General features: G+C 36.9%; 1 protein-coding gene across 1 annotated transcript in view; it reads left to right on the top strand.

The window, feature by feature from the left end:
- Positions 1–8,985: 8,985 nt before the first annotated feature.
- LOC145985363 (piRNA biogenesis protein EXD1-like) overlaps positions 8,986–26,294 on the top strand; it is a 28,430-nt gene continuing 11,121 nt past the window's right edge. Inside the window, exons 1-4 of the mRNA XM_083119301.1 lie at positions 8,986–9,116; positions 15,746–15,938; positions 17,030–17,206; positions 18,871–18,971. Coding sequence (XP_082975427.1) covers positions 15,755–15,938; positions 17,030–17,206; positions 18,871–18,971 — 462 coding nt within the window. The 5' untranslated portion in view covers positions 8,986–9,116; positions 15,746–15,754. The remainder of the gene's footprint in view (positions 9,117–15,745; positions 15,939–17,029; positions 17,207–18,870; positions 18,972–26,294) is intronic.

The following is a 26,294-nucleotide window of genomic DNA, read 5'->3' as shown; positions in this document are numbered from 1 at the left end:
AATTCTAAGTGAAATTTACTGTATTTCATAAACAGAAGTACAATATTAAGAAAATTTGCAAAGCAAGAATGGACTGGTGTGTAATTTTTGCCAATACTGATACAGCACTGGCAAACATTTTATAGTGATTCATTAATCTTTGTAGCTGGGGTACCATACACATATATGGGTCATTCTTAAAAAAAGAAAAGGAGTTGAAACCTTGTCCGGCAGTTATAAAAATGTTTACACTTTTTTGTAGTACAAGCTAATTTAATCATTAGTTGCAAGATTCATCAGCGTTATTTCTTCCAGAAATAATTTTTCCTCTTTTCATAATTTTACACAGAATATGTAGATTTCCACTCCTTGGCCTGCCCACAATCAAAGCTTATGGATGTAGATGATTTTAATAGTTTTTCCTTTAGACAAGTTAAGCTTTAATATATTGCAATTAACTAATTAATCACCTTAGAACCTCTTGTGGACATCAAGAAATAATTTTATGAAAATCTTAGTTGAGTAAAATATCAAAATATAATGTACCAGAGGGAATTGTCCATTCCATGAACACTGGTAAAAAGTTCCTATGAAAACCCACAAGTGCAACACTGTTCTCTCCACATCCCCATGAGGGGTTGCTAGTCCCCCATTGGTCACCTCCCTAGGTTGCAGATAAGGGAAGGCCTTTCAGATATGGAAGGTACGGGAGAGATCCGGGGCAGACCAAAACTAGCAAACTACTGCCTTGTAGTAAGAAGAGGGATCTTCAAAGGCCAAGGGACAAAACCCTGGCAGAAAAGCAGCAATTCTGGGAGCTGAGAGGCAATCTCTTACCAGGTTGGGCATGGGATTAACAGTCCAACCCCAGAAGAAATCCTTGTTACGAAACCAAGTGATAGCAGCCGGATGGATATGAAGGTACGACACAGGCAATGTAAAAGGAGAAACGATTGGAAAATGTCAAAATGGAATGTGAGAACCCTTACTAAAGCAGGAGGATTGAATAACCTCAAACAAATAATGGAGCAATATAAGATTGAAGTTATTGCACTACAAGAAATGAGATGGAAAGGAAGAGGTATCATTGATACGGGAGACTACACAATATTCTACAGTAGACATGGTCAAAATACCTTTGGAACTGTTTTTTTTTAGTGACAAAAAAAAATAAACAGATTGTCATAGATTTTGAACCAATCAGTGAACGTATATGCAAATTAAGAATAAAAGCAAAACTCTTGAATATCACACTTATCACTGTACATGCACAAACTGATGAAGCAGAAGAAAAGGACAAAGACCACTTTTATGAGCAGCTGGAAAGCATATATAATAAACAGCCAAAACATGATGTTATAATAATTCTTGGAGACTTCAACGCCAAGATAGGAAGAGAGGATGTGTATAAGCCAACTATTGGGAAGCATAGCTTACACGTAAACTGTAATGAAAATGGAGAAAAACTAGTAGATTTTGCTACCAGTAAAAATATGATTGTGAGGAGCATGACATTCCCTCACAAAAACATACTTAAAGCTACCTGGCAATCTCCAGATGGTATGACAAACAATCAGATAGACCATATATTAATAGACAGAAGACATGGCAGTGATATATTAGACGTACGAAGCTACAGAGGAGCAGATGTGGACTCCGATCATTACCTAGTAACCATCAGATATAGACAGTGGATCTCAAACACAAAGAAAGAACAAGGGATTAGACAGACTAAATATAATGTGAAACTGTTTATAAAAAATCTAGAAAAAAGAAGAGAATATCGAACCAGATTGAAACAAAATTTTGAAAATATACAAAATCCCGTAATGATAGAAGAAAAATGGAAAAGAATACAGGAAAACATTCAGAAAACAGCAGAAGAGACAATAGGATGGGAAGAGAAAACTAAAAGAAAGGAATGGTTTGACGAGAGTTGCCAGAAAGCATTAGATGAAAGAAACATAGCTAGAAATAAAGTTCTCCAAAGAAAGACCAGAGCAAGTGTAGCGATTTGGATAGTAAAAAGAAGAGAAGCTAAAAGAGAATGTAGAAGAAAGAAACGGCAGTGGGAGAAAGAAAACCTAATAGAACTAAATGAACTACATAATAAGAAAGAAATAAGGAATATGTATCAAATAATAGGAAAATATAAGAAAGGATTTCAACCGCGAACAAATTTGTGCAGAGATAAAGAAGAAAATCTTATTGGAGATATAAAAGAAAATAATAGTAGATGGGCAGAATATTTTAAAGAATTATTAGGCTTCGATGAAAATAGGATATCAGAAGTAAGAAATGACCAACAATGGGATGAAGAACTAGACTTGCCTGAACCAAGGGATGTCACAAGAGCCATACAAAGCTTTAATAATAACAGAGCACCAGGAGATGATCAAATTACTGCTGAAATGCTCAAGTATGGAGGAGCAGAACTAAAGAAACAAATCTTTGAGCTTATTAAACAGATCTGGAAAAAATTTGAAATGCCAAAGGAGTGAACAGTAGCAATAATATGTCCAATACACATAAAGAATGACAAGACATGTTGTAAGAATTATAGGGGCATCTCTCTCCTTAACGTGACATACAAAATATTTACAAAAATTCTGGCAAGAAGACTAGAACCATACGTACAAACACTGGCTGGGGACTACCAGTGCGGATTCAAAAGTAATAGATCAACAATAGACCAAATCTTTGTATTAAGAATGATATTAGAGAAAAGTTTTGAACACAATATTAACATACATCAATTATATGTTGACTTTCAACAAGCATTTGACTGTATACAAAGAGACAAACTATAAGATAATGAGAGATATGGATATCCCAGAAAAATTTGTAAAATTGACAGAAATGATCTTAAGAAATTCGAAATGCAAAATTAGAATCCTAAACCAACTATGGAAGAAATTCAAATTGGAAAAGGACTACAACAAGGGGATAGCCTCTCCACACTACTGTTTAACATAAGTTTGGAACATGTAATTAGAAAGATTGAAATAAATCCTGGAGGAACCATCTTAAATAGGACAATACAATAACTTGCATTTGCTGATGACGTTGCCTTACTAAGCAGAACATCAAAAGCACTAGAAGATGCCCTGAAACAATTACAACAAGGTGGACATGAGATTGGACTGGAAATAAACCAGGATAAGACAAAATACATGATATCAACAAGAAACAAGATCAGGTATCAAACTATAAATGAGTTCAAAACACAGAGTCAAAAGTTTGAGCGAGTTGGAAATTTCAAATATCTAAGCCAAGCGTCAGGTTAACCTTGCAGCAGGTTTTCGCATATGTAGATCCAAACGTTCGCGCAGAATATAGTTCCACTGAGACGGGTTCTATTCCGACACAACTGCATACTTGCAAGAAAACAATTATTTAATTTGTAAACTACAGACAAAATAATACATCCATTAGCAGGTGTGGACTTGATCGGTTGCAATCACTGTGCAGACGAACTTGGATCCACAGATTCGACAACTGGAGTTTGCATTGCGCTGAGAAATTACTGAAGCCTAAGTGCGAGTCGAGTAAGAGTGAATACGTTACAGAGCGCGTGGAATCCGTGATACCAGTGTTGCACATCCCACTATTTTAACCCTATGTTTATTGTGATTAATAATCGTGCTATACAGCGGCGAGAATGGCTGAATGGAGGTCTCCTCTTCAGCGAGTGTTATTGTGGGCTTCTTCCGAAGGGAAAAGCTCTTCAAATCAAGCAAGTTGTTTAAAATGCATAATCCTCCTCACGACAACATGATCAAAGTAAAACAGGGCGTGAGGTGATTTGCCGTCAATGTGCGCACGAACTGTATCCCGGGTGTTGAATGATTTGCGGTTTGAGTTTAGGAAGGGGAAACGATTGTTTGCTGTTTGACGACAAAAGAATGTCCGCCGTATTAAAAGATAACCCCGTGAGAAGAAACATGTTTATTATTTGGACCAGACGTGCTTTAACTCGGTGAGGGGAGGGGCGGGGGCGTACATGGAATTTTTATATACCACCGTGCAAAACCACTGCCAGGGCTGAAGAAACCGACGAGAAAGGGGGAGGCTTATTGTTTCACCCACTGGCAGCAATGAAGTCTTTGTTGAAGGCGCATATTTACTGTTCCGTGCAAAGAAAGGGAAGGATGATTAGCAAGAAATTGACAGAACAAGATTTTAATCCTGGTTTAGTGAAGTGATTCATAAATTGAAACCAGAGTAATAGCAGCAGACAATGCACTTGATTGTATATATCACCAATAACAAATCATGCTTTTTTTTTGCTGTTACGTAGCTATAACTTGAAGTGCGTGTGTCTTACAGTAACCAAGTTTTTCATAAATGTATTTTTTTATAAACCAAAAACAATAATTTGTCATTAAATTCAAGAGGGCCTATCGTTGTTTACTTATATATATGTTCATGGGCGGCAAGGGGCAAGGGGGCCATGTATTTCACACACATAATTTCATTTTAGCCACAATAATATGTGTTAATTATTGCATTAACACAATAAATTCAAATTACTACACTCTTTTGGGGGAAAATGTGACTTGTTTGCCCCCCCTGGAAAAAAATACCTTCCTTGCCCCTCCCTGAAAAAAATCCATGCACATGCTCTCATGTTTCGAAGATATTTCGCATTTATATTCAGTAATGACACATTTTTTAAATAATTTATGCGCCGAAAGTACTTCTAAAATGTTGTTTCAGGAGACAAAAAGAAACAAAAATACATTTCGCTTGACATGCATGCGGGTTTTGATGTGTTGTGCGGTTGGCAATACTGTGGATTTTCTCAGTGTCTGCGATGTAAGCAGTTCGGCGGTTGAGGCAAGACTGGCACCGAAGATTCTGAGCTCAGTTCTCGCGTGGATTGATACATAAAACCTGCTGCAAACTTCGCCTGACGCGCGGCTTAGGTTCAACAATAACAGAAGATAATAACATTGCCGAAGAGGTAGAAACAAGAATAACAGCAGGCAACAGATGCTATCATGCATTTGGAAATGTTTTGAAATCCTCACAAGTGAACCGAAAGCTGAAACTAAGACTGTATAGAACCATAATGAGACCAATAGTGTCTGACAAGAAAGGAAGAAGGAAGGTTAGATATATGGGAGAGGAAGGTTTTACGTTGGACAATTAGGACAAACGAAGAACTAGCAATACTTTACCAGAACCCAAGTATAACAAGTGAAATAAGATCCAAACGCCTTAGCTGGCTGCGGCACGTAGAAAGGATGCAACCAGACAGAGCGGTATATAAAATCTACCACAGGAAACAAGAAGGCAAGAGGAGTGTTGGCAGACCCAGGAAGAGATGGCTCGACCAGGCAGAAGAAGACCTCAAACGAATGGGCATAAGAGGATGGAGAACTAGAGCGAAGAACTGAGATGAGTGGGCAGCTATCACCAAGGAGGCCAAGGCCCTGCATGGGCTGTAGAGCCGTGGAGTAAGTAAGTTCACTCCGCATCAGGAAATTGGATGGAACGGAAAACATTGTGATATCAACAGACAGTTCAAGGTGCTTATCTTGCCTTTTGTATGAGATTTTTGGGATTAAGTTCTGATATCTGAACTTTGTCAAGATCACGTGCTTCTCAGGGATAGAAATTTTAGATATCATTAACTTTTATGATTTGAGTGATAAACATTATGTACAGAACTCATATGAAAATTTATGTTTGCCTAACTTGTATTTCCATGGAGGAATACAATAAAAGAAAACATTTTGTCTCCTCTGTGGACCGAGATCCTCACAGAGGGGTGTTATCCACGGTCATGTTTTTCATTTGTTGAATCCTAATCAATAAAAGTATTTGTAATTTTAGACCCAGTTATCCTTTTAAAGTGAGTTCTTGTAGATTCAAATAAATTTATTTCTTTTCTTGTTCACCAAATGAATAAGCCAAAACTGACAACTCTCTTAAATTTTCTTAATTCTGAGTAAAACACTGAAATAAATTGAAGGGTGAGGGAAAAAACCAGCTGAGCCAATTTTCTGTTGTAATGTAGTGGTGTCATTTCCTGCCATGTGGACTTTACAACATGCTTTCTTCCTTTTTTTACTCTTTATGAATATGAACTAGTATTCCTCCAAGAAACGAATGTAAACATTTCAAATGCCAACAATTGAAAGTCAAGTGGAGGGATACTGACTGTTGAAATCAATATATTTGTTTCTCAGTTCTCATCCAGTGTGGTTACCGTAATCTAGTGTGGGTTCCTTTTCATTCATCGGTGTGCAATGTGCAAGTGTCTGCAGAAACAGTTTTAGGTGATGTTAAATCCAAGTGTATTGTTTCAATATTAATGAATAATTTTTAATCAGATGTGTGATATTTGAAGGGTTACACGTGTTGTTAATACAGAGCATGCAATTAGTGAAAATTAAGTACCATGATAACAAAATTGTTAATAACAATAATCATGTGGGCAGGGTCCAAAACAAAGGATAGTCTAGGAACCCAAATTTTATGAATCCCCCTGAAGAAACTAATAAAAAATGGCAACACTATTAAGCCTGATTTCCATATTAAAAACACTATTATTAAACTAAAATAACTAGTTTAGTTCTCCATCTGAAGATAATAGGGTGGAAACGTCATGTGTAAAGTGATTTTAGTTTATAATAAAACTGCCTTGGTCAGCACCTGTAGTGTATTTGAAAAAAAGATTTTTGTTTGGTGAAGTCATGAAGGGCCAGATAACGAAATGTTTAAAGAGAAAAGGTTCCTCAAAGAAGAAAGCATCTATGCTGCAGGTATTAACAGGAAATAGCATGATTTGGATTGATTTGGTGTTTTTAAGTCCACTTTATGCACAGTAAGGCTAATCGGGACTGGACCTACAGTTTAAAGTGGGATCCGAACCACTATGTGGCTCCACCGGGAATCGAACCCGGGACCCTTTGATTACAAGATGACGACGCTACCATTGCGCCATTGGGGAAGTCCTAGGAAATAGCATGAGAAAGTTAGATCTTTCACTTGGAAGAAATTTTTTATGATAAAAAAGAAATAAAGTTCAAGTCTTTGTACAGAAAATGTTTGGTTGCTTAAAAGGGAAATGACACAGAGCTTTAAAATCTACTCTATGGAGATGAAAGTACCATCCGTGGACAATCCAAATTTACAATGTTTACTTTCCTAATAAATAAGGAGCAAATGATCTTGGCCAAGGTTAGCATTTGATTTGGTTTTTTAAGGATAGTATTTCATTATTTTTACAAATTTTCAACAATTTAATTTTTTTTTGTGAAATCTTATCGTTTCTACCTTTTTTTTGAATGACCCATATGTCTAATGCATTATTCACAAAATAGAATACTACTGTCGGAGCCTGTCCATTGACAATGTAGAGAAACTGTTGGAACTACGTAGTATAAGAGCCTTGAGCCAAACTGCCATTTACGGGGAACAGAAAATGTATTTCTCAATTATATTTTTGTAACAGTGTTGTGAGACAGTGCAAGCCAGAGGGTTTAACGTGACACAGTTCCCACCACCCACTGTTCTGTTGTTGTGCTGGCAGATCTTGGGAGCTGTCACATTAGTACTTCCATCCACCAACAGGAGTTCTGGAGACGATATGTGCTATGTTCTCTGCCAGGCAGAGCTTACCTTCCTTTATGAGAGGCATTTGAAAACTTGGTTGGTGCATTCACAGAGGAGGGGAGGGAAAGGTAATTGACATATAGGGATCAAGTATTTCAGGTGACGAATGCAAAAGAATTTGCCCTCTGAGGGCTTGAGTAATTCATTAATATTATTTGCATGCCCTATTGAAGAAGTTTTGCAATAACATTAGACTACCTAGTGACAGATTTTTAGTGGGTGCTGAAATATAACTTTTATCAGGCAGAAGTTCTATTTGCATAAGAATCAAGGAATTCAGAAAACTTTGATAATATTTTAGACTCATTCTTATTTTTCTTTGATGAAGAGAAGATAGAAATTACAATGTCAGAGACCCAAGATGTGTACTGAACAATGCATTCACACATGCACTCCTGAACTGACGTCTTGTGTCGGAGTTTGGTAACCACTGGCTTCACTTGTCTTCTAGTGTTGGTGGAAACTGTGCAGAAGCCCACTCTGAAGAGCTATTTTATACAGACTTGTTTTTACAGGAACCACCATCTTTCACAAACAACAAAACATGACAGGTTCAAACTGATACATGGCAAGATAACGCAGCAAACTGTGCAATGTAAATAATTTCTGAGGTATAGCAGGCAAGGCATTTAAATCTTAGGTTGATAGATTAATTTGTGTATGTAACTGTGGTGCTATATTTTTGTTAAAGAAAGATATCAGTAAATTATCATAAATTGTACTGGTATACTGGTATTCCAGTATTGCCATGTCTATAGTAAATTATATAAAAGTGTTATTTTAATGCCATTCTAGTTGTATGCACCCAAAAAACACTGCTTCTAATTCCTTTTTAACGCTTAACATGCCACTAACTGTAAAGTGTACTTTTTGGTCATTGTTATTAAGTAAATTATATTTTCAGGAACTTCCAGAACTCTTGGTTTTTCGAACTGTGTTCTTTTACTGCATAATAATTATTGCAACACCAGTGGCAACATTTTTTGGATGCAAAGTTTATTTGTTTGATGGTGAGTGTTTACTGTCAATGTTATGTGATAATTATAGATGCCATGTGCCAATTATGTCTTGCATCATTGCATGTACATGGTATCAGAAAAGTAGTAAAAATATGTCAAAACTTCTATTGAAGTCTCCTCTACATTCACCAACTGTACCCAAGATGTAACTGTGGGATCAAAACCAATGAATTACAACCCTCAGCTTGGAAATTAACTTGAGAACTATTAGCCCTATGTGACCAAATCAAATGTAATCTGGCTTGAGATTCACATCAAATGTTCAGTAATAAATCATTGTGATGTTTTTGCAGTAGCTGGTGCATATATTGTGCTGGTTTTTAATGCTGTACTTTTTATTTTAGGAATATTTGGATTGGACAGTATACCGAGCAATGTATATTCAGCAATTGTATCCGTGATTGTCTTGCATGTAGCCTTAGGGTTGTTTATATATCGTGCCTATTCAGCACCAAGCAAACCAACAAAACAGGATTAAGAGAGTGAGTAAAGGTAAGTAAAATTTGTTTTGCATGTAGTATGGAGTAATGAAATCTTATATATACTTTAGAGGAATTTGTTAGCCCTATGACTCTTTGTTAGATGTTGGAATTTATGATTCCTTCGAGTCAAACTACATATCATTAAGCTTTGATCATGTTTAACATCAATTTTGGATGTTGTGTGGTAAAAGATTGATCAGTAAACTGTGTAGTTTTTTGAGTTTTAAACCAAGGATTCGAACATTTGCTACAAAATATAAAATCACAATGAAGAGCCCCAGTGCTCTGCAACTTACAGCCTCTTATCAATAGGCACCTAGGAGTAAAGACAACTGTAGTATGGCTAAAATTGAGGACAGGAAAGAGCCTTACATCTCCTGTTTCATATTTGTATTTGTACTTTACCCAGTCACTGAACTATTTTTTTATACTTAATCTGTGCCCAATATTGATTGTATCTCTTAAGAAATTGTTTGTTTATAACCACTATTAGAAATTTTAGTTCTTGAATACAAAATGTGTCTTTCAGTTAAATTGAGCTCATCTCTTCCTCTGTATTCTCTATCTTCAAACCTGCATTAAATGATAACCACAAGTGTCTGTGATGGTAAGGTTTCCGTTTGCCACAAAATGAATTAAATATGCTGTGTTCAAACACTGCAGCTGACCCCCGTGGCAGAGTGGTTAGCAAATTGTGGGTCCCGGGTTCGATTACTGACTTGAGCATGGATATTTGTGAGTGTCCATTCATCAATTTCATCATGTCATCACTCATCCCCATCTTCGCAATTTAGCCAAAAGTGGCACAAGAAGTGATGTAAAATAATGCAAATCAATCAAACACTACGTTTGTCTATCCTGAGATGTTTATTATGTGAGTTCCCAACGCCAGTCAAGGTAAATTCTTGATTTGTACCCTTAACGATATCCACAGACACTTCATTGCATTGTCAGTTTATTTCCTTGTGTATGCCTGTGATGTGGTTCCATATAATGCAAAGAGATTTTGTGTTATGTGCTTTTAAACGAGAATCAATATAAAATTGCAAATGTTTCTTGACATTAAGATTCATTAACCTCTTTAATTATGGTTTATAAGTAGATGATTCCAGTGGGTTTTATTTGAAAAGAAATTGTATATCTAGACTTTACAAAACCAGCAGGTATGAATTATACATTTAGTCATAAAGATAGTAACTAGAGCTCGAAAGTTGATGACCTAAAAAAAGTAAAAAAATGACCTAAAAGTTTTGAAAAATGACGTACAAATATTTTTTGCTCTGAAAATGAAAGCTTGATTTTTCATAAACGAGAATTAGTTGAATAATTCAATAAAACCCATTGTTTGGTGGTTTAAACTACTGAAGCAAAGGGATAAAAGCAATTAACTGCTAATGTAGTTTTCTTTGTTTTTACTTCAATGTTACATAAAATACACTGCAAGACTTTTCTGTATGTCGGTCATCTTCTTTCAGAGTGGACCTTCCACAATACAGTTACCAGGTGTAGAAGTATGAAACCGGAATTTGTTTGCAAGAAGTAAACGGCTGGTGTTTGCAACTGAGAAACAATATTTTATTCAAAGTAAGCTCCATTGCTAGTTACACATTTCTCTCACCTTTCCGGCAGATTATAAATGCCACGCCAAAAAAAAAAAAAAAAACGTTCTTCTTTTGAAGCGAACCAGTCCGCGAGCCACGTTCGTACATCTTCATACGAATTGAAGCACTGTTCTGCAAGAGCGTGTCCCAGTGAGGCAAATAGATGATAATCTCAAGGAGCCAAGTCGGGAGAATACGCCGCATGCCCTAGTATCTCCCATTTGAACGCCTTGATCGTTTCCCGGACCCATTTTGCTGTGTGTGGTGAGGCGTTGCCATGGAGCAGGATGACCTTGTGTTGCATTGCTTCATATTCCGGCCGTTTGTCACGTAATACTCGATGTAAATTGATCATTTGCTGTTCGTAGCGATCTGCGTTAACGGTTTCACCGGGTTTTAGCTTGCAATTCGTTGTCTTCGAACTTTTTCGGAGGTTTCCCACGTTCCTCGTTTCGCAAGTCAAAATCGCCACTTTTGAATTTCTTGAACCACTCGAAACACTGTGTTTTCCCGAGAGCATGTTCGCCGTAAGCTTCGACGAGCATTCGATGCGATTCTGCGGCGGTTTTATTCAAATTATAACAGAACACCAATGCTGTCCGCAAATCGTAGTTCGTAGGCACAAAACTTGACATGTTCCGGGTGTGCAACACCTTCCTCTGTCTGGCACTCGGGTTACTGTGTTCCGATATAACGTCCTCGGGAGTGGCTGGCAGCAGCTGGCGCTGCTTACGCGATCTTCCACGCCCTCCACTGCCGGCTAGCACCATCTATCGGCCAATTCCGGTTTCATACTTCTACACCTGGTATCAGTCAGCATCTGAAAATACGGTTGTGTTTCACATTCGTCGAATAACATGGGTACCTGGGGGAAACCCTGGGGGGGTAAAGGCGGTCAGGGGCGTGATGCTTATCACATCACCCCCACTCACGACCGGATCAAGAAAGTGTGGGGCATTACCCCCACACCCCCTATACGCCTTCATGGCATGGTGCTTTGCACAGGGGAGCACTATACCTTTACTTTCACATTCATCAGATTATATTTGTTTAAAATAATTTTACTAAATTTATTTTAAAACCACATATTAAAACAATAATAGAAGCCACCAAGGAAACCTCAAAGTAGGCTTCACACAAAGTATTTCAAGTTTGATGGAGGAAAAATATGTTTACCACAATAAATTATTTAACCCTTAAAGGACTGGCCATGACACGGGTGTCACAGTAGGTATTTCTCTTAAGGACGGTGTCACAAGCAGCTTTTTCTTGTAGTATGTTACTTTTTTAACATACTGTAACTTGGATAATGATCGAAGATACATGTTTTGAGTTCTGCATGAGTCTAAGAGGTATGTAATTAGCAATTAGTAAAGTTTAATTTCATTGTTACTATTTGGGGGGAGGGGGGCAATGTCTGAAAAATTGTGATTTTTTTTTTCTATTCATTTTCATTGGTTTCGAAAACATCACTTGTTTCTCAATTTTGGTGTTTCAAAACACACTTTTGGCACTAGAAGTACGACCTTCTGACATTCCTGGTGCCAAAAGCGTGGGTGGGGCCAGCAGGGAAAGAAAGTCAAGAGCCTCCTGCCACCAGCAAAGGATTGAAAAACAGCCGACTGCTCTTTCCTGTTTCACAAAACTGCACCGTAGGATTACAAAGGAAGTATTGTTGAATGATTTGCTTTGTTTCTGTCGCTCATGCTATTTTTAAGCCCTTGCATCATGTGTTTACTTACGTAAGTTGCTGTGGAGGGTATGACAGACTAACAAAGTGATTTGGATGAATTGAAAGGGTTAAGGTAAGATAAGAAATTATTTTTTGTGCCGTTGGATGTTTTGCTCTATATTAAAAAAATATTCTTTTTTTCCTAAAGTATTACAAATAAGTACATAAATTTGTCCATATCAATGGCAAACATACCAGGTATCATGCGGGTACTTTTTGGAAATTCACATCCTGGTGTAGCCTGCATGGGGATCCAATGAACTTCAAATTTCGTGTAAAAAAAAAATGTTACTTTTTCTTCTTCTTCTAACTGATTATGGAAAATTTATTTTTTCCCATCAGGATTATAGCTCAAACTATACTGAACAAAACGAGGTATCATTTGTACCTCTAACGTTCTTAGTTCCAGAAATATAAAATTTAATTTAGAAGCATGCAGAATTTCTAATTTCCATCTGAAAACATGCTCGGCATTAGTGCAAGTACCTGGAAAATCAGCCTCGGCATCTAAAGGTTAATGCATTGTCAAAATTTCAGTTAAAATAATAATGTACTTCTCCATGACCATATTTCTGATTAATCGCAAACTTGCTAAAAGGACCTTGTCAAGAAATTTAAATATGTTAGTTATGCTAGCAAATGGATATAAAATTCACTAAACAAGAAGGGAGAAAATAAAGCCTCAAAAATGAAGAAAAATCCAATAAAACCAGCAAAAAATACTGAAAAATTACCTAAAAGCCAAAGAAAACCCAAGAATGCAAAATAAAAATAATGTTTTCTGGATCTAACTGAAAGGAAATGGACTAATATCAGGTTTAGCATTGTTTTCAAGGCCGTGAAAAAATATGATTTGTCATCAATAAGGAATGGAACTATATGTGCTAAAAAAACTCAGAAATATTTATTTTTTTGTGTGTCATAAATGTTGAAAATATGTGATAGAAACAGGAAAATATGTGACAAAAATAAAAAAACATTTGGTAACAAAATACAAAATATTACATGCATTTTAAACACCTGAAATCAGTTTCTAAATGCTTACCTCTTAGTGAGCTATTGTTTGGAAGAGTTGCAGTGGATCACCATAGTTTTTTTTCCAAATTCTCCATTGTAAATCTGTGACGATTATCTCTAAAAAGCATCTTATATTATGAGAAAGATCGCTCCACGTTACAAGAAACAATTCTTGCATATCTGAAGCAAGAAATGTCACTAACGCTGAAGTTTTCCAAAGCTTGCTCTTCCTTTACATCACCTTACAAAACATGTGCAATTTGGCACAAAGTTTGAAAACCTTGGTTTTTTTCCAAAAAATTCTGTACATTTAGACATTAGCACCTGTGCGTTAGATCCAGTGAGTTCTTTCAGTTACGTTTCTACTATACGGACTTCACCCAATTAAGCTGCCAAAGTGTTCGCGGACGATTCAAGCTTTCATATGGAATTAGAGAAAAAGGACAGGTTTGTTGAGATGTATGCCATTTCGACGTTTAAGGAGAGAGCCTTCAACAGTTATTGCAGAATTTCTCTTCTTTGTCGAGATCATTTACAACAGATATAAATTTTTCAAAGTTCTGGATATAATATACAGCTGCATCCAACCAAGTGCCCTATCACGTAACTACAGGTGTAGGGGGAAGTGGAACCTCAGGGCATTTTTGTTTAAAAATGTCTATTCTTCTAGGCAAATTGATAAAAACTTTCTTCCCATTTGAAACCAGTTTATCGACATTGGGATAAAGAACTGTTATCTTTATACATATGCTATGCAAAGCATGAGCCATACATGTAACGTGCACCGTTTTGGGGGTAGCTAACGGCAACGCTTATTGCAGCTTTTTTCCTGTAAGCTGCAGTATCTGTTACGAGGAGAAGAACATTGTCAAATTTTATGCCTTCCGGCCACAATAGCTGCAGTGCTTCGTTAAATAGCCTTGCTATCGTTACATGTGTAGCCCCAGCTAGCTCTCAATACACACTAGAAATAATTTTTCGTTGAGACAGTTTTGTCATTATTTAGCACTTCCACAATCACATTTCCCACTTTTCTACCAGTGGAGTCTGTAGTTTCATCAATACATAACCAAGTATTTTGATGCGCACATTGTGAGAGAATATGTTGTAAGGTTTGCTCGTAACACCTGTGCAGATACGATTTTCGCAACGTTGATTCGTCAGGCAGTTTGAAGTTCGTATATTTCGCGAGAAAGTTTCGTAAATCAAGGTTCTTTAATTTGAACAGTGGAATATCTGCGGACACAAAAGCTCTGCACAAGTCCATTGAAAAAGCGGACAATTTTGTCGGTTCCCCAGAAGTAGATGGAGTTTGTTGCCCGATAAGTGCCTGTCTGCCTCTCAAATGTGAAGAAGCAACAACATTCTTGTTGCTACCTAAATGCTGCGTAATTTGCGAATGTTGGTCAGCTGCGATAGATTTACTACACGGTTGGCAAAATAACACTTTGCCATCAGTTGAAAACACATCCTTATATTCTTTACAGAACTGTTGCAAACGAGAGGAAACACTTGCCTTAACTTTTGGTATATCGCAGGAGAAAACACACACTGCTGCACAATCATCGGATCAGAGCATGACAAAAGCAGAAACACTCTCGAAGCTCTGCATTACGTTGTACGCTTGACTTATATTGGTAATATCCCCCCCCCCCCCCCAATAGGATCGTAGGCGAGGCGCCAGAAGTCTGCCAACGAGCGTGTTCAAAGACAAAACAAACCTGACACTCTCGATATGAAAGAGGTGCGGAGAATAAACATTTTTTCCTTCAAGGATTTCAAGGTAGCTGAAGTCAATGAGCGATTTTATGTATTTAAAATGAAAATTTGCAAAATATGTATTTACATAGGGAAAACTGTAAAATATGTATTTTTATATAAAATAAAATTTGACGTGTTGACATATAAGGCTATGATCAGAATTTTGGCAAAAACGAGGGGGTCTATCTTATAGTAAAAAAAAAACATTTATTTACCTAAAGTTCCGTTCCCTAGTCATCAACTTCCGAGCCCTAATAATAACAAAATGGCTAAATTTTGTAATTTGCGATTTGCGTTGGTGACTCATACGTGACACTGAATGTTCATCCAATCATCATTTATTTTGATTGTCACTATTAAGTCTAGAGATAATGTAGAAGTAAGAAAAATAAATAAATAGATACGTATTAGTTGTAAGATCTCTTCATATAAATTTTATATTTTATTCCAACTATGCACAAAGGAAATATCTCTATGAATTTGATTTATCTTAGTGTTTTTTGCATGAAAGGAATTTTTATCTTGCAGATTACAACTATGGAGGGAAATATTGCCAAAGGTGACACTGTTATTGTAGTGACTGACACTGGATCTTACGAAGGTATAGTTCATTTTATCGATGAAGCCAAAACTAGGTTGACACTCAGAAAGGTTGTGCAGCAGCCAACAGGCAAACCTTTGAGTGGATTACTGAACTTCTACAAGAGTGAAATTCGAAATGGTAAGTTTCAGCTAGTTGATGTTGACTCAGATTGTTAGCAACATTCTTCTGCACTTTACATTCCCATTTAAATTATTTTGTATTATTCATTGTAAAAGGTGTTCCAGACTTTAGTTTCTTCGTTTGCTATTTTTAAAATGTACTGATAAGAGAATCTGTACCTAATTTATCATAGTTCAACAATGCTTATAATGAACTTATATTTTGGCACATGCAAGAAATGTATGATGTAGAAATTTCCGCAAAAATCAACCAGGTCTCAAACCTGGGGTCAGGTACACTGTGCCATTAATCTACTGTCTAAGCTTTTGAACCATTGCTTATTTCTGCTTCTAGTAACAATTAAGTTAAAACGGGAGAAGGAAAAAAGAGCTGGAAACCAGGGCTGCGTCAGTAGTACTGCAGAACAGTGGCAGGTATACCAGAGACCTTGCTTTGAGTCGTAGCAGAGACTGCAAATTTTGTTCCAATTTCTACAAAGCTTATGGTTTTCTTCTCTGGTCTCGAAAGTCTGAAAAAAGCAGTGACGAGACTCGTTGGCCAATGAAAAGGCACTTGTCAGGCCCAGGCTCTCAAAAGGGCTGTTCTGCCATGCAAGGTTTTGTTATTTCAAAACTTTTAGCTCTGGTCTACTTGAAAGTGAGAGTATTCAGATTATTGGATGGGTAAAATAGAATTTCAGTTTTATAGTATTCAAGTACAGTAACTTGTGTAATATACGACTTACGTAAATTTGCAGTTACGTAACAACTGTACGTAGCTGTCGCAAGACATTTTTTTTTATTTGAAAAGTATGATTTCAGTTTATTTTTATATTCTTTTATATATTTTATTACTTTTATAGTTTATATCCGAGTAAATACTGCTGCATGATGTTTCATTTATAAAATAATAATGTGTAAATGATATACATATGTATACATATAATAATAATAAATATTGCAGTTTCGTACGAAGTTACACTTAAGCAATTTACAAATTCGACTTACGTAAAATTCAAGCTACATAAAGAACGCATTACTTACGTAATTCGGGGAGTTACTATAGTAAATTTTATAAGAGAGAAACTTAAGTTCTATTTTGTGTTGCAGTCCGGATGTTGGAAGCCATATCAATAACGCCAACAAAAGAAATCATTCCGAAAAAAGACCCAAGCATTATGAAACCTGCCTTGCCACCAAAGCCTACAGGAGATGTTCGCATTGACACAATGGTTTCTAAACTTTACAAACATCCTCCAAAGACTGTGGACAATGAACAGTATCCAGGTAAGTTGTGAATGAGTTAACTTCTCTGTTTCGTAATTACTCTTTTAGAAATTCAAAGAGAAACCATTTTTTGATTATATTTTAGGTGGTCTCGTACTCTTTTCAAAAACCTGGCTGAGAAAAAAAAACTAAAGCATTTTTTAAAGCTGTTTCTTGGGGGTAAGGAGGGTGATTAGCTTGGAACCTCTATTCCACATACACTCCCGAAACTGCATTGTTGTAGACAAATAAGGCTCTGACACCTAGACCCACGTCCAGTATCCTTTGTGGACTCATGCCCTTGCCCATCTGTATGCTGAGTGCTAATTTGCAACAGCTTTTTTCAATACCATGCTCATTTAATTTTTTAGACACCTTTAAATTTGTTTTTGAAAATGGGTTCATCTCTGTAATATTTATTGTAGTACAAATTATTTTTCTTCGAATTCACTGATTTCATTTAATTTTGTTTTTGCTAAGGGACTTTTATCCCTGCATTGGGTAAAGTGGACAAGTAGCCTCAGACTGATGCACCCATTACAATTTTGAATGCATCAATCCAGGTGCTACTTGCTGTTTCATAATGTGATGTGCTTCTCTATCCTTGTAAATAATATGTTAAAGCAGGGAGTCTAACAGTCAAGAATGTTAAGAAAGTCAAGAAATTGTGCTTGTGGTCAAGAATTGTTTATATTTTTTACAGTATAGTGAATTTACATTGTTATATACCTGCACTGAGATTTGATAAAATTGAATATTTGGAAATCTGAAATTGTATTGAGTTTTGGTTAAGATTTTAAAAGTTCAGCTTCAATTTTCATCTTAACAGGCCTTGTTGTAGGGGTTTTTCATTGAATAAAAATATATATTTTTCTTAATATACAACTATACCTGAGTATGGAGCGATTAAATAAATGTTAATAAAAAGGGGGGGGAAAAGGTCAAGAAAGCGGACATAAGGTCCAGAAAAAGTCAAGAATTTTGGATTTGTTATTGTTAGACACCCTGCAAACCTGAGTACAACTGTTTAGTGATCAAGACTACAGACATTTTATTAATAGCATCATAACAACCGTCAGGTGGAAGCAGACCATTTGCCGGTGAAATTGGATACAAATATTCCCTCAACTCAAGTGCAAAGCGAATTTTTTAGCTTTCCAATCTGAGGTTGATCAACAACATACCAACGAGATCAGATTCATGGTACCTATCTTTCTGCCGCAAATGTCAGTGTATTTGCTTTCATGTAGGTGGGTGTGTTATGTTGAACAAGAATTTCTTATTCACTTCTGTGAAGTTTGATCAGGTCATAAGTAGTAAACCAATCAAGTGTTATTAGTGTTGTTATAATGTCACAACATAAGTACATGTTAGAACAAAGAATTTTTATGTACGATTCTTACGTGAAAACAAACTTGTGAAGAACTGTAAGGAGGCAATTTTTAAGGAAACTTCCGCAAAAAAAATGTGCAAAATGTGTGGCAGTACGACATTTCCAGCCTCATTGTAATTGTGAAATATTTTAATTAAATTAAATCTATGTGCTTGAGTTGAAGGGTTATGTACATCTAATTCCACCAGCAAGTGATATGCTTTCAGCGAATGCAGGTGAATTTATATTTTTTCATGAAAAATATGGATGCATGTTGCAATACATAATGTATAATAAAATTGTGTTTTTATAGGTGATAGACTGAAAATTCCAAGGGAGAAATTAGAAGAATTAACTGCCTTAACACAGAAGTACATTATTGTGGATGTGCTGAGTGAAAAAGTTAACGAACTGGTGAGTAAAGTATTAAGGTATTATTTACTTAGTTACCAGTGCCTCTAAACTCCAAAATGGTTAACTCCCTAAATGTCTTGGTGGCCAAGTACATTCAGTGCTGGACACACAGTCTTGGTTCTGGTGGTCATGGATTCAAATGCGAAATAATTCTTCACATACAGAGTATTAAATTTTCTCAAACAGTAAAAAACCTAGGACTGATCATGAACCACTGGCTCGATTGGTCTGAGCACGTGATACAACAATGTGGAAAGGCGTATTCAATATTAAAAAGCCTCTATCTTCTGGTAGACTTCCTCTCGCCTAAGATTAATTTAAACATAGTACAGCCTCTTATCTTTCCTCTATTTGACTATTGTGATGTTGTTTACGGGCTAAGAATAACAATAAAAATACAGGAAGTTCAAAATGCATGCATTAGATATGTATATAGAACAAAAAAGTGTGAGTACATTCTCCCTGTGCTTAATGAGCATGGAATTTTCTCCATGCCATGACAGAGAAAACTGCACTTGTTTTGTACACTGCACAACATAATTAATAGCAAAAGCCCAAACTACCTCTTTTCGAAATTAACCTTTTGGATCCCAAGCATCTCGGTCGAGATACCCAAATGTAAGCCTCACTGTCCCAAACGTCTCGATCGAGACGCTGTGTCAAGGTCGTAGTTTTTACGTTATAACTTTTCTATTTTTGGCTAGAATTTCGATTTTTTTTTTATATTGTTCCTAACACATGTATTTAACAGAAATGTTTTTTTGCATTTTTTTTGTCTTCATGAAAATGGAGGCGGGAAAAGGGACTTCTCTTTTGCGTCTCTCTTCAAGGTCAAATTTTTGCCGACAAAGGAATACCGGCTTTGTTGTTCTAAAGCAATGCTTTTCACTCCCGTCTGTGAACTGCTTTCGAAGGAAGCTTGTTTATCAGTATCTGACGTCAAAATGAAAGTTTTCCATGAGGGGTAGGGGTGGGGGGAGGGGGAAGACTGGTTGCTGAATCTGCGTTGTGAGAATGGAATTTCGAAGCACGCTGAAGGAAACCTTTGTTTTTTTAGCACAAGTGTCCACAAGTTGCGACAGGGGTTAACCTGCATTGTCTAAAAATAGAATTTCAAGCAGCTGCAAGAATCCGTACTCATTTTTCACTGCATTCTAGCTTTTCGTCCGTGAATGTTGTGCGTAGGTGTCGTTTTGTGCCCAAGTGCGAGGACATTTTTTGAGTGAAGTGACAATTTTTTAAAATAATTTTTGGGGGTTTTCTCCCTTCCCCCTCCATATATATGCCAAATTTGCATAAATTTTGCATTTTGTGCATTTGGACATTTTTTCGGGGGGAACACCATTTTTTTTTAAGAAAAGTATTTTTGAGGGGATTTCCCCCTTTTCCCCCTCCATATGTACGCCGAATGTGCATGAATTATATATCGTCTGAATCTGTGATTAATTCTGCGTACAACGGTATATCTTTCATATCTCTAGGGCATTTAGTTTCTGAGCTACGAGGGCCACTACTTATATTTTGAGCCTTGGCAACACTGATTGAAGTTAGGCACGATTTGACGTTTTTCACGGAATCGTCTGGCATTATTGACCATAACAACGTACTTCAAATGTTTTGTCAATAGCTTGATTTGTGTTGTTTATGTTGCCTTGGAGATTGCGCGACAACAATAAAATGGAATTAATTCGTGAACATTTTCGTGCGATGATTTTTTACGATTTTCGACGTGGATTATCAAGACAAGAGTTCATCGATCAACTTACTTCCACATTTGGCGATGAAGCCCCCTCCTTTGCCACTGTGAAACGCTGGTATAACGAATTTAATCGTGGCCGCCATTCTCTCACCGACGAGATTCGTGAAGGTCGTCCAAAATCAGTTGTTGTTCAAGAAAACATTGATGCTGTGCAAAACCTAATACTGCAAGATCGTCATGTGACATACTGTGAGATTGAGGCAACCATAGGCATTAGTTCCACCAGCATATATAAAATATTACATGATCATTTAGCTGTGAGAAAGGTATGTTCTCATTGGATCCCACACAATTTGACAAAAACTCAAAAAGATGCTCGCGTCAATTGGTGCAAACAAATGCTCAATAAATACAATCGTGGTGCTTCAAAAGACGTATATAAGATTGTAACAGGTGACGAATCATGGATATATGCATATGAGCCGGAACGTAAAGAGCAGTCGACTGTATGGGTGTTTCAAGATGAACCCAAATCCAACAAAAGTTGTTCGCGCTCGAAGCACATCGAAACAAATGGTCGCCTGTTTTTTCGGGAAAACTGTTCATGTGGCAACTGTGCCTTTAGAGGAATGTAGAATGGTCAACTCTGAATGGTACACAACAATTTGTTTGCCAGAGGTCTTTGGTCAAATACGGAAAACAACAAATGCCGTCGGATCAGACAATGCCAGCTGTCACACATCTCGTCTAACAACCGACTTTATGAACAGTCAAAAAATCGAATTGATGGGTCATCTGCCGTACAGTCCTGATTTGGCACCCAATGACTTCTTCTTGTTCCTGAATTTCAAGAATAAATTGCGTGGACAACGATTTTCGTCGGTGGAAGATGCCGTTGATGCGTTAAAAAACCATATTATGGAGGTGTCTCAAGAAGATTGGAAAAACTGCTTTGACAAATGGTTCGAACGAATGCAAAAGTGTATTGACCATAAAGGAGAATACTTCGAAAAACAATAAAGCAGTTTTCAATGCCAAATTCCTGTTTTTTCATTGTTAGGCTCAAAATATAAATAGTGACCCTTGTATAGTCATTTCAAGGTACCGCTGCATTTTGAAGCTTGAATCAGTGGCCATTCCTTTTGGGGGTACAACTCAAGTTACATTGGTCATAAGACAATGATGCAAATATTTTTCTGTTTCTTAAATGCCAGCGATAATTTCTATGTGCATTTTGAACTTTTCCTATCCTTTTTTTCAGGGGGCGGGGGGGGGGGGGGGGGGGGGCGAAACCCCATTTTTTAAGAAGAAAAGTATTTTCATGGGATTTCCCCCCTTTCCCCCTCCATATATACGCCGAATGTGCATAAATGATATATATATATATATATATATATATATATATATATATATATATATATATATATATATATATATATATATATATCGTCTAAATCTGTGATTCATTCTGCGTACAACGGTATATCTTTCATATCTCTAGGGCAGTGTTCCGCAACCTTTTTTTACTCACGGCACACCCCAGACAGGCCTAGACTCAACACGGCACACCAAAATGTCTGTCCCCTCAAACTCATATGAATCTTAATGTAATTACGAAATATTACGTCATTATGTAATCAATTATTATTATTATCGTTGTTGTTGTTATTATTATTATTATTATAAAACATGAATAGACTTATGCATTTATTAAAAATTTATTAACTTTAATTCACTGTAGAAAATACACATTTCTAATACGAATTTTAAAGTAAATAACTCTACTCATACCTTCAATGTGATACTTGAGCCTGCTTAGCTGCACACAGACGGCTGATTCGTGGCGGAATCGTTGACAAAGCAAGCCTCATTTCTTCATCGATGGATTTGAGTCAATCTCTCTTTGATGTTTTAACTGCAGTCAACGTCGAGACGCCCAGTTCACACAAATAAGTAGTTGAAAATGGTAATAACACATTAACTGCCATCTCGGAGATAGCCGGGTATTCACTGCTTATTGACAACCAAAATGTATCCAAAGGCACTTCGAAATATTTTGATTTCAATGTTCTATCTGCTTTCAAATCTGCCAGTTCCTCTTGTAAGCGTAAATTTTTCGGAAGATATTTCGAATCCATACTGAATGGATCACGAACCTAGTCAAAATCTTCAACGCTCTCTCCAAAATGTTTTTTGAAAGTCTGCTGCAAGAGTACTAATGTTCTTTAATTAAGTCCATCAACACCTTGTTATCGTCAGCAAGGGGCCATACAGTTTGGAACATCTCACACGATCCATTTTCAATTGCCTGTATCCACAAGTTCATCTTATTAATAAATCCTTCAATCTTATCCATACTAGTCAGAATATTTTCGTTTCTACCTTGCATTTTTCTGTTTAGTTCATTCAAGTGTACGAAAATATCGGAAAGATATGCCAACTTAGATACCATTCATCATCTGCAAATAAATCCGCATACTCACGCTCCTCAATAGTAAAAAATGAAAGTACCTCCTCTTTAAGTTCAAACATTCGCGTTAACACTTTACCTCGAGATAACCATCGTACTTCTGTATGTAGCAGAAGTGTAGTGTGCTCTGATCCCATTTCATGACACAAAACGTTAAAAAGTCGCATATTTAGGGGTCGCGATTTGATGAAGTTCACGACCTTTACTACTTCGTCCATCACAATTTTCAGAGGAGATGGCAAAGACTCAGCAACAATGGCTTCGCGGTGAATGAGACAATGGTCGGTTCGTAAGTTAGGATTTACTTCGCGTACTTTACCCACGAATCCTTTCACTCGAACTGTCATAGAAGCGGCTCCGTCTGTACAAACACTAACGCAGTCTTCCCATGTTAATTCAGTACGGACCACATATTCATTAGTCGTACGAAATATTTCTTCACCGGTTGCTCGCTCGGGTAGTTCTTTGCAAAATAAGAAATTACTTGCAATTACATCCACATTAACATACCTTATGTAGGAAAGAAGTTGTGCGTGACCGCCAATTTCGGTGGACTCATCGATCTGAAGTGAGAACTTTCGACTGCTCTTTATTTTCTCCTTCATAATGTCTTCGATGTCACTGGACATGTCACTAACTCGGCGGCTGATTGTGTCAGCAGAGAGAGGAATTTTTGAAATTTCAGTAGCAGCTTCTGAACACAGGACTATTTTTACCGTTTCTTTACACGCGGGCATTAACAACGTGTCTGCTACTGTGTGTGTTTTTTTGCCTTTACCATAAGTTCAGCTACCTTAGCTAGCTTCCTGTACTTTTTTGCGAAACACGTACCGACGTAGTCATGAGCGTCACTTGTTTTTTTTTATTTTGTTCCAACAACCGACGAAAATAATTCACATCTTGACTTAACAGAGAGGAATGTTTTGTTGACAAATGTCGTTTTAATTTGCTGGGAACCATAGCAGCATTACTGAGTTTTTCACTACACACAACACACTCAGGGATTGGGCATGTTTTGTCACCACACCAAAAAAAAAAAAACGTAAGATAAATAGTTATCACTATATTGCCGGTGAACTACTTTCTGTTTCTTTTTTTCGGGCTCGATGGTTTCACTACTTGCACTCGAGGACGGACCACTCCGTACAAGGAACTTATCCATATCGAAAAAATAAAATAGTAAGACTGGTGTAGCAATCCAATATTCGCACTACTGCAGAGCACAGCTGTGATTGAACTGAACTGAAATACTGTAATTGTTGTCTGACAATGTGTGGGTCCTTCGGCGAAGGAAAAGAGCAATAAAGTTTAAGAAGCGCCCACAAACAGGCACAAAACAGCCAGCCGTACACAAAAGATGCAGTGTTACAAATAAACAACTCGCTTGAATAGCTCTATTGTATGATTGGTGCGGGCCGCTAAAAGGTGAACACAAAGCTTGCCGCCTGTAACCCATCAAACCGGGCCAATATAACAGGTGAGAATACACATAAAATGAGCTAACTATAACAATATTGAGTTAATAAATTACATTTAATTTCTATGAAAATATAACAGTTATCAGCAAGAATAAACAAACACCTTCTTACTTAAAATCGGCAATTAATGTTTTACAATATTACAATAGTAGGTAAAATTTCGCGTCACACCTTTCACCTTGTGACGGCACACTAGTGTGCCGCGGCACACCGGTTGCGGAACACTGCTCTAGGGCATTTAGTTTCTGAGCTATAGTCATTTCAAGGTACCGCTGCATTTTGAAGCTTGAATCAGTGGCATCCCGACCATTCCTTTTGGGGGTACAACTCAAGTTACATTGGTCATACGACAATGATGCAAATATTTTTTTGTTTCTTACATGCCAGCGATAATTTCTATGTGCATTTTGAACTTTTCATATTCTTTTTTTCGGGGGGGCGGGGAGTCGAAACCCCATTTTTTAAGAAAAAGAATTTTCAGGGGATTTCCCCCCTTTTCCCCTCCATATATATGCCGAATGTGCATAAATTATATATCGTCTAAATCTGTGATTCATTCTGCGTACAACGGTATATCTTTCATATCTCTAGGGCATTTAGTTTCTGAGCTATAGTCATTTCAACGTACCGCTGCATTTTGAAGCTTGAATCAGTGGCGTGCCGACCATTCCTTTTGGGGGTACAACTCAAGTTACATTGGTCATATGATAATAATGCAAATATTTTTGTGTTCCTTACATGTCAGCAATCATTTCCATGTGCATGTCGACACTGTCATGTACTTTTTTCTTGGGGGGAGGGTGGGGGAACCAATTTTTTTTTTCCGAAATTTTGGAATTTTGAGAGTAAGCCCCCTCCCCCCCGCCACATATACGCCGAATTTGCATAAATTCATATAGTCTGAATCTCTGGTTCATTTTGCGTACAACGGTATATCACTCATCTCTCTAGGGCAATTAGTCTCCGATCTACACCCATTTAATTGAAACTCTGCATTTTGCTCAAAATCGGCTCGGGACAGAGAGGCTTACATGTGAAAAAGGCCTTGGGTCTCAAAAGGTTAAACTTCAGAAGCAAAATTCACTCGCATTCAGCCAGAAACACTGATAGTTTCAACTTACCTCGCTGCAGAACTTCAGCTTATCAGGCCTCTTTCAGTTATGCATCACCCAAGGCCTGGAATGCACTACCAAATTAACCAAAAATCAAAATTTCAGACATTTTGCAATATGCTCCATGAATCACTGATCAACGATTAGAAGCAAGATAAATCAACATATCAGCAATGAAAAATACTGTGAGTTGCCAGAAATTATTTTTATCTTACTTTCAACTTCCTCGACTTCAATTATTTTATTATCTAATTCACTGCTAAAATTGTTCCATTGGATATGATTTTATTCCTATTGTAATTTTTTGGTTAATTTCTTTGTATTCTTGAATTTTATTTTAATTCTTATTTTAATGTGTTCTATTGTGTGGGATTTTATTCCTTTTGTATTTTATTGTACTTTCCTGTTCAATTTCTTTGTAATCTTGAATGTTATTTTATTTTAATTTTAATATGTACTTTTTGGGCTTAGGTGGTAGACCAGCAACAGCTGAACCTCGCTCAGCAATAAAGTCAATTCAATTCAAAGTCCTGGCACAGACATGGTTAACAACAGTGGCATGCC

The sequence above is a fragment of the Lepisma saccharinum genome, chromosome 3, assembly GCF_977018435.1.
Source record: "Lepisma saccharinum chromosome 3, izLepSacc3.1, whole genome shotgun sequence".
NCBI lineage: Eukaryota > Metazoa > Arthropoda > Insecta > Zygentoma > Lepismatidae > Lepisma > Lepisma saccharinum.
The sequence above is the reverse complement of the archived record's forward strand: the minus strand, read 5'-3'. Positions and strand labels throughout refer to the sequence as shown.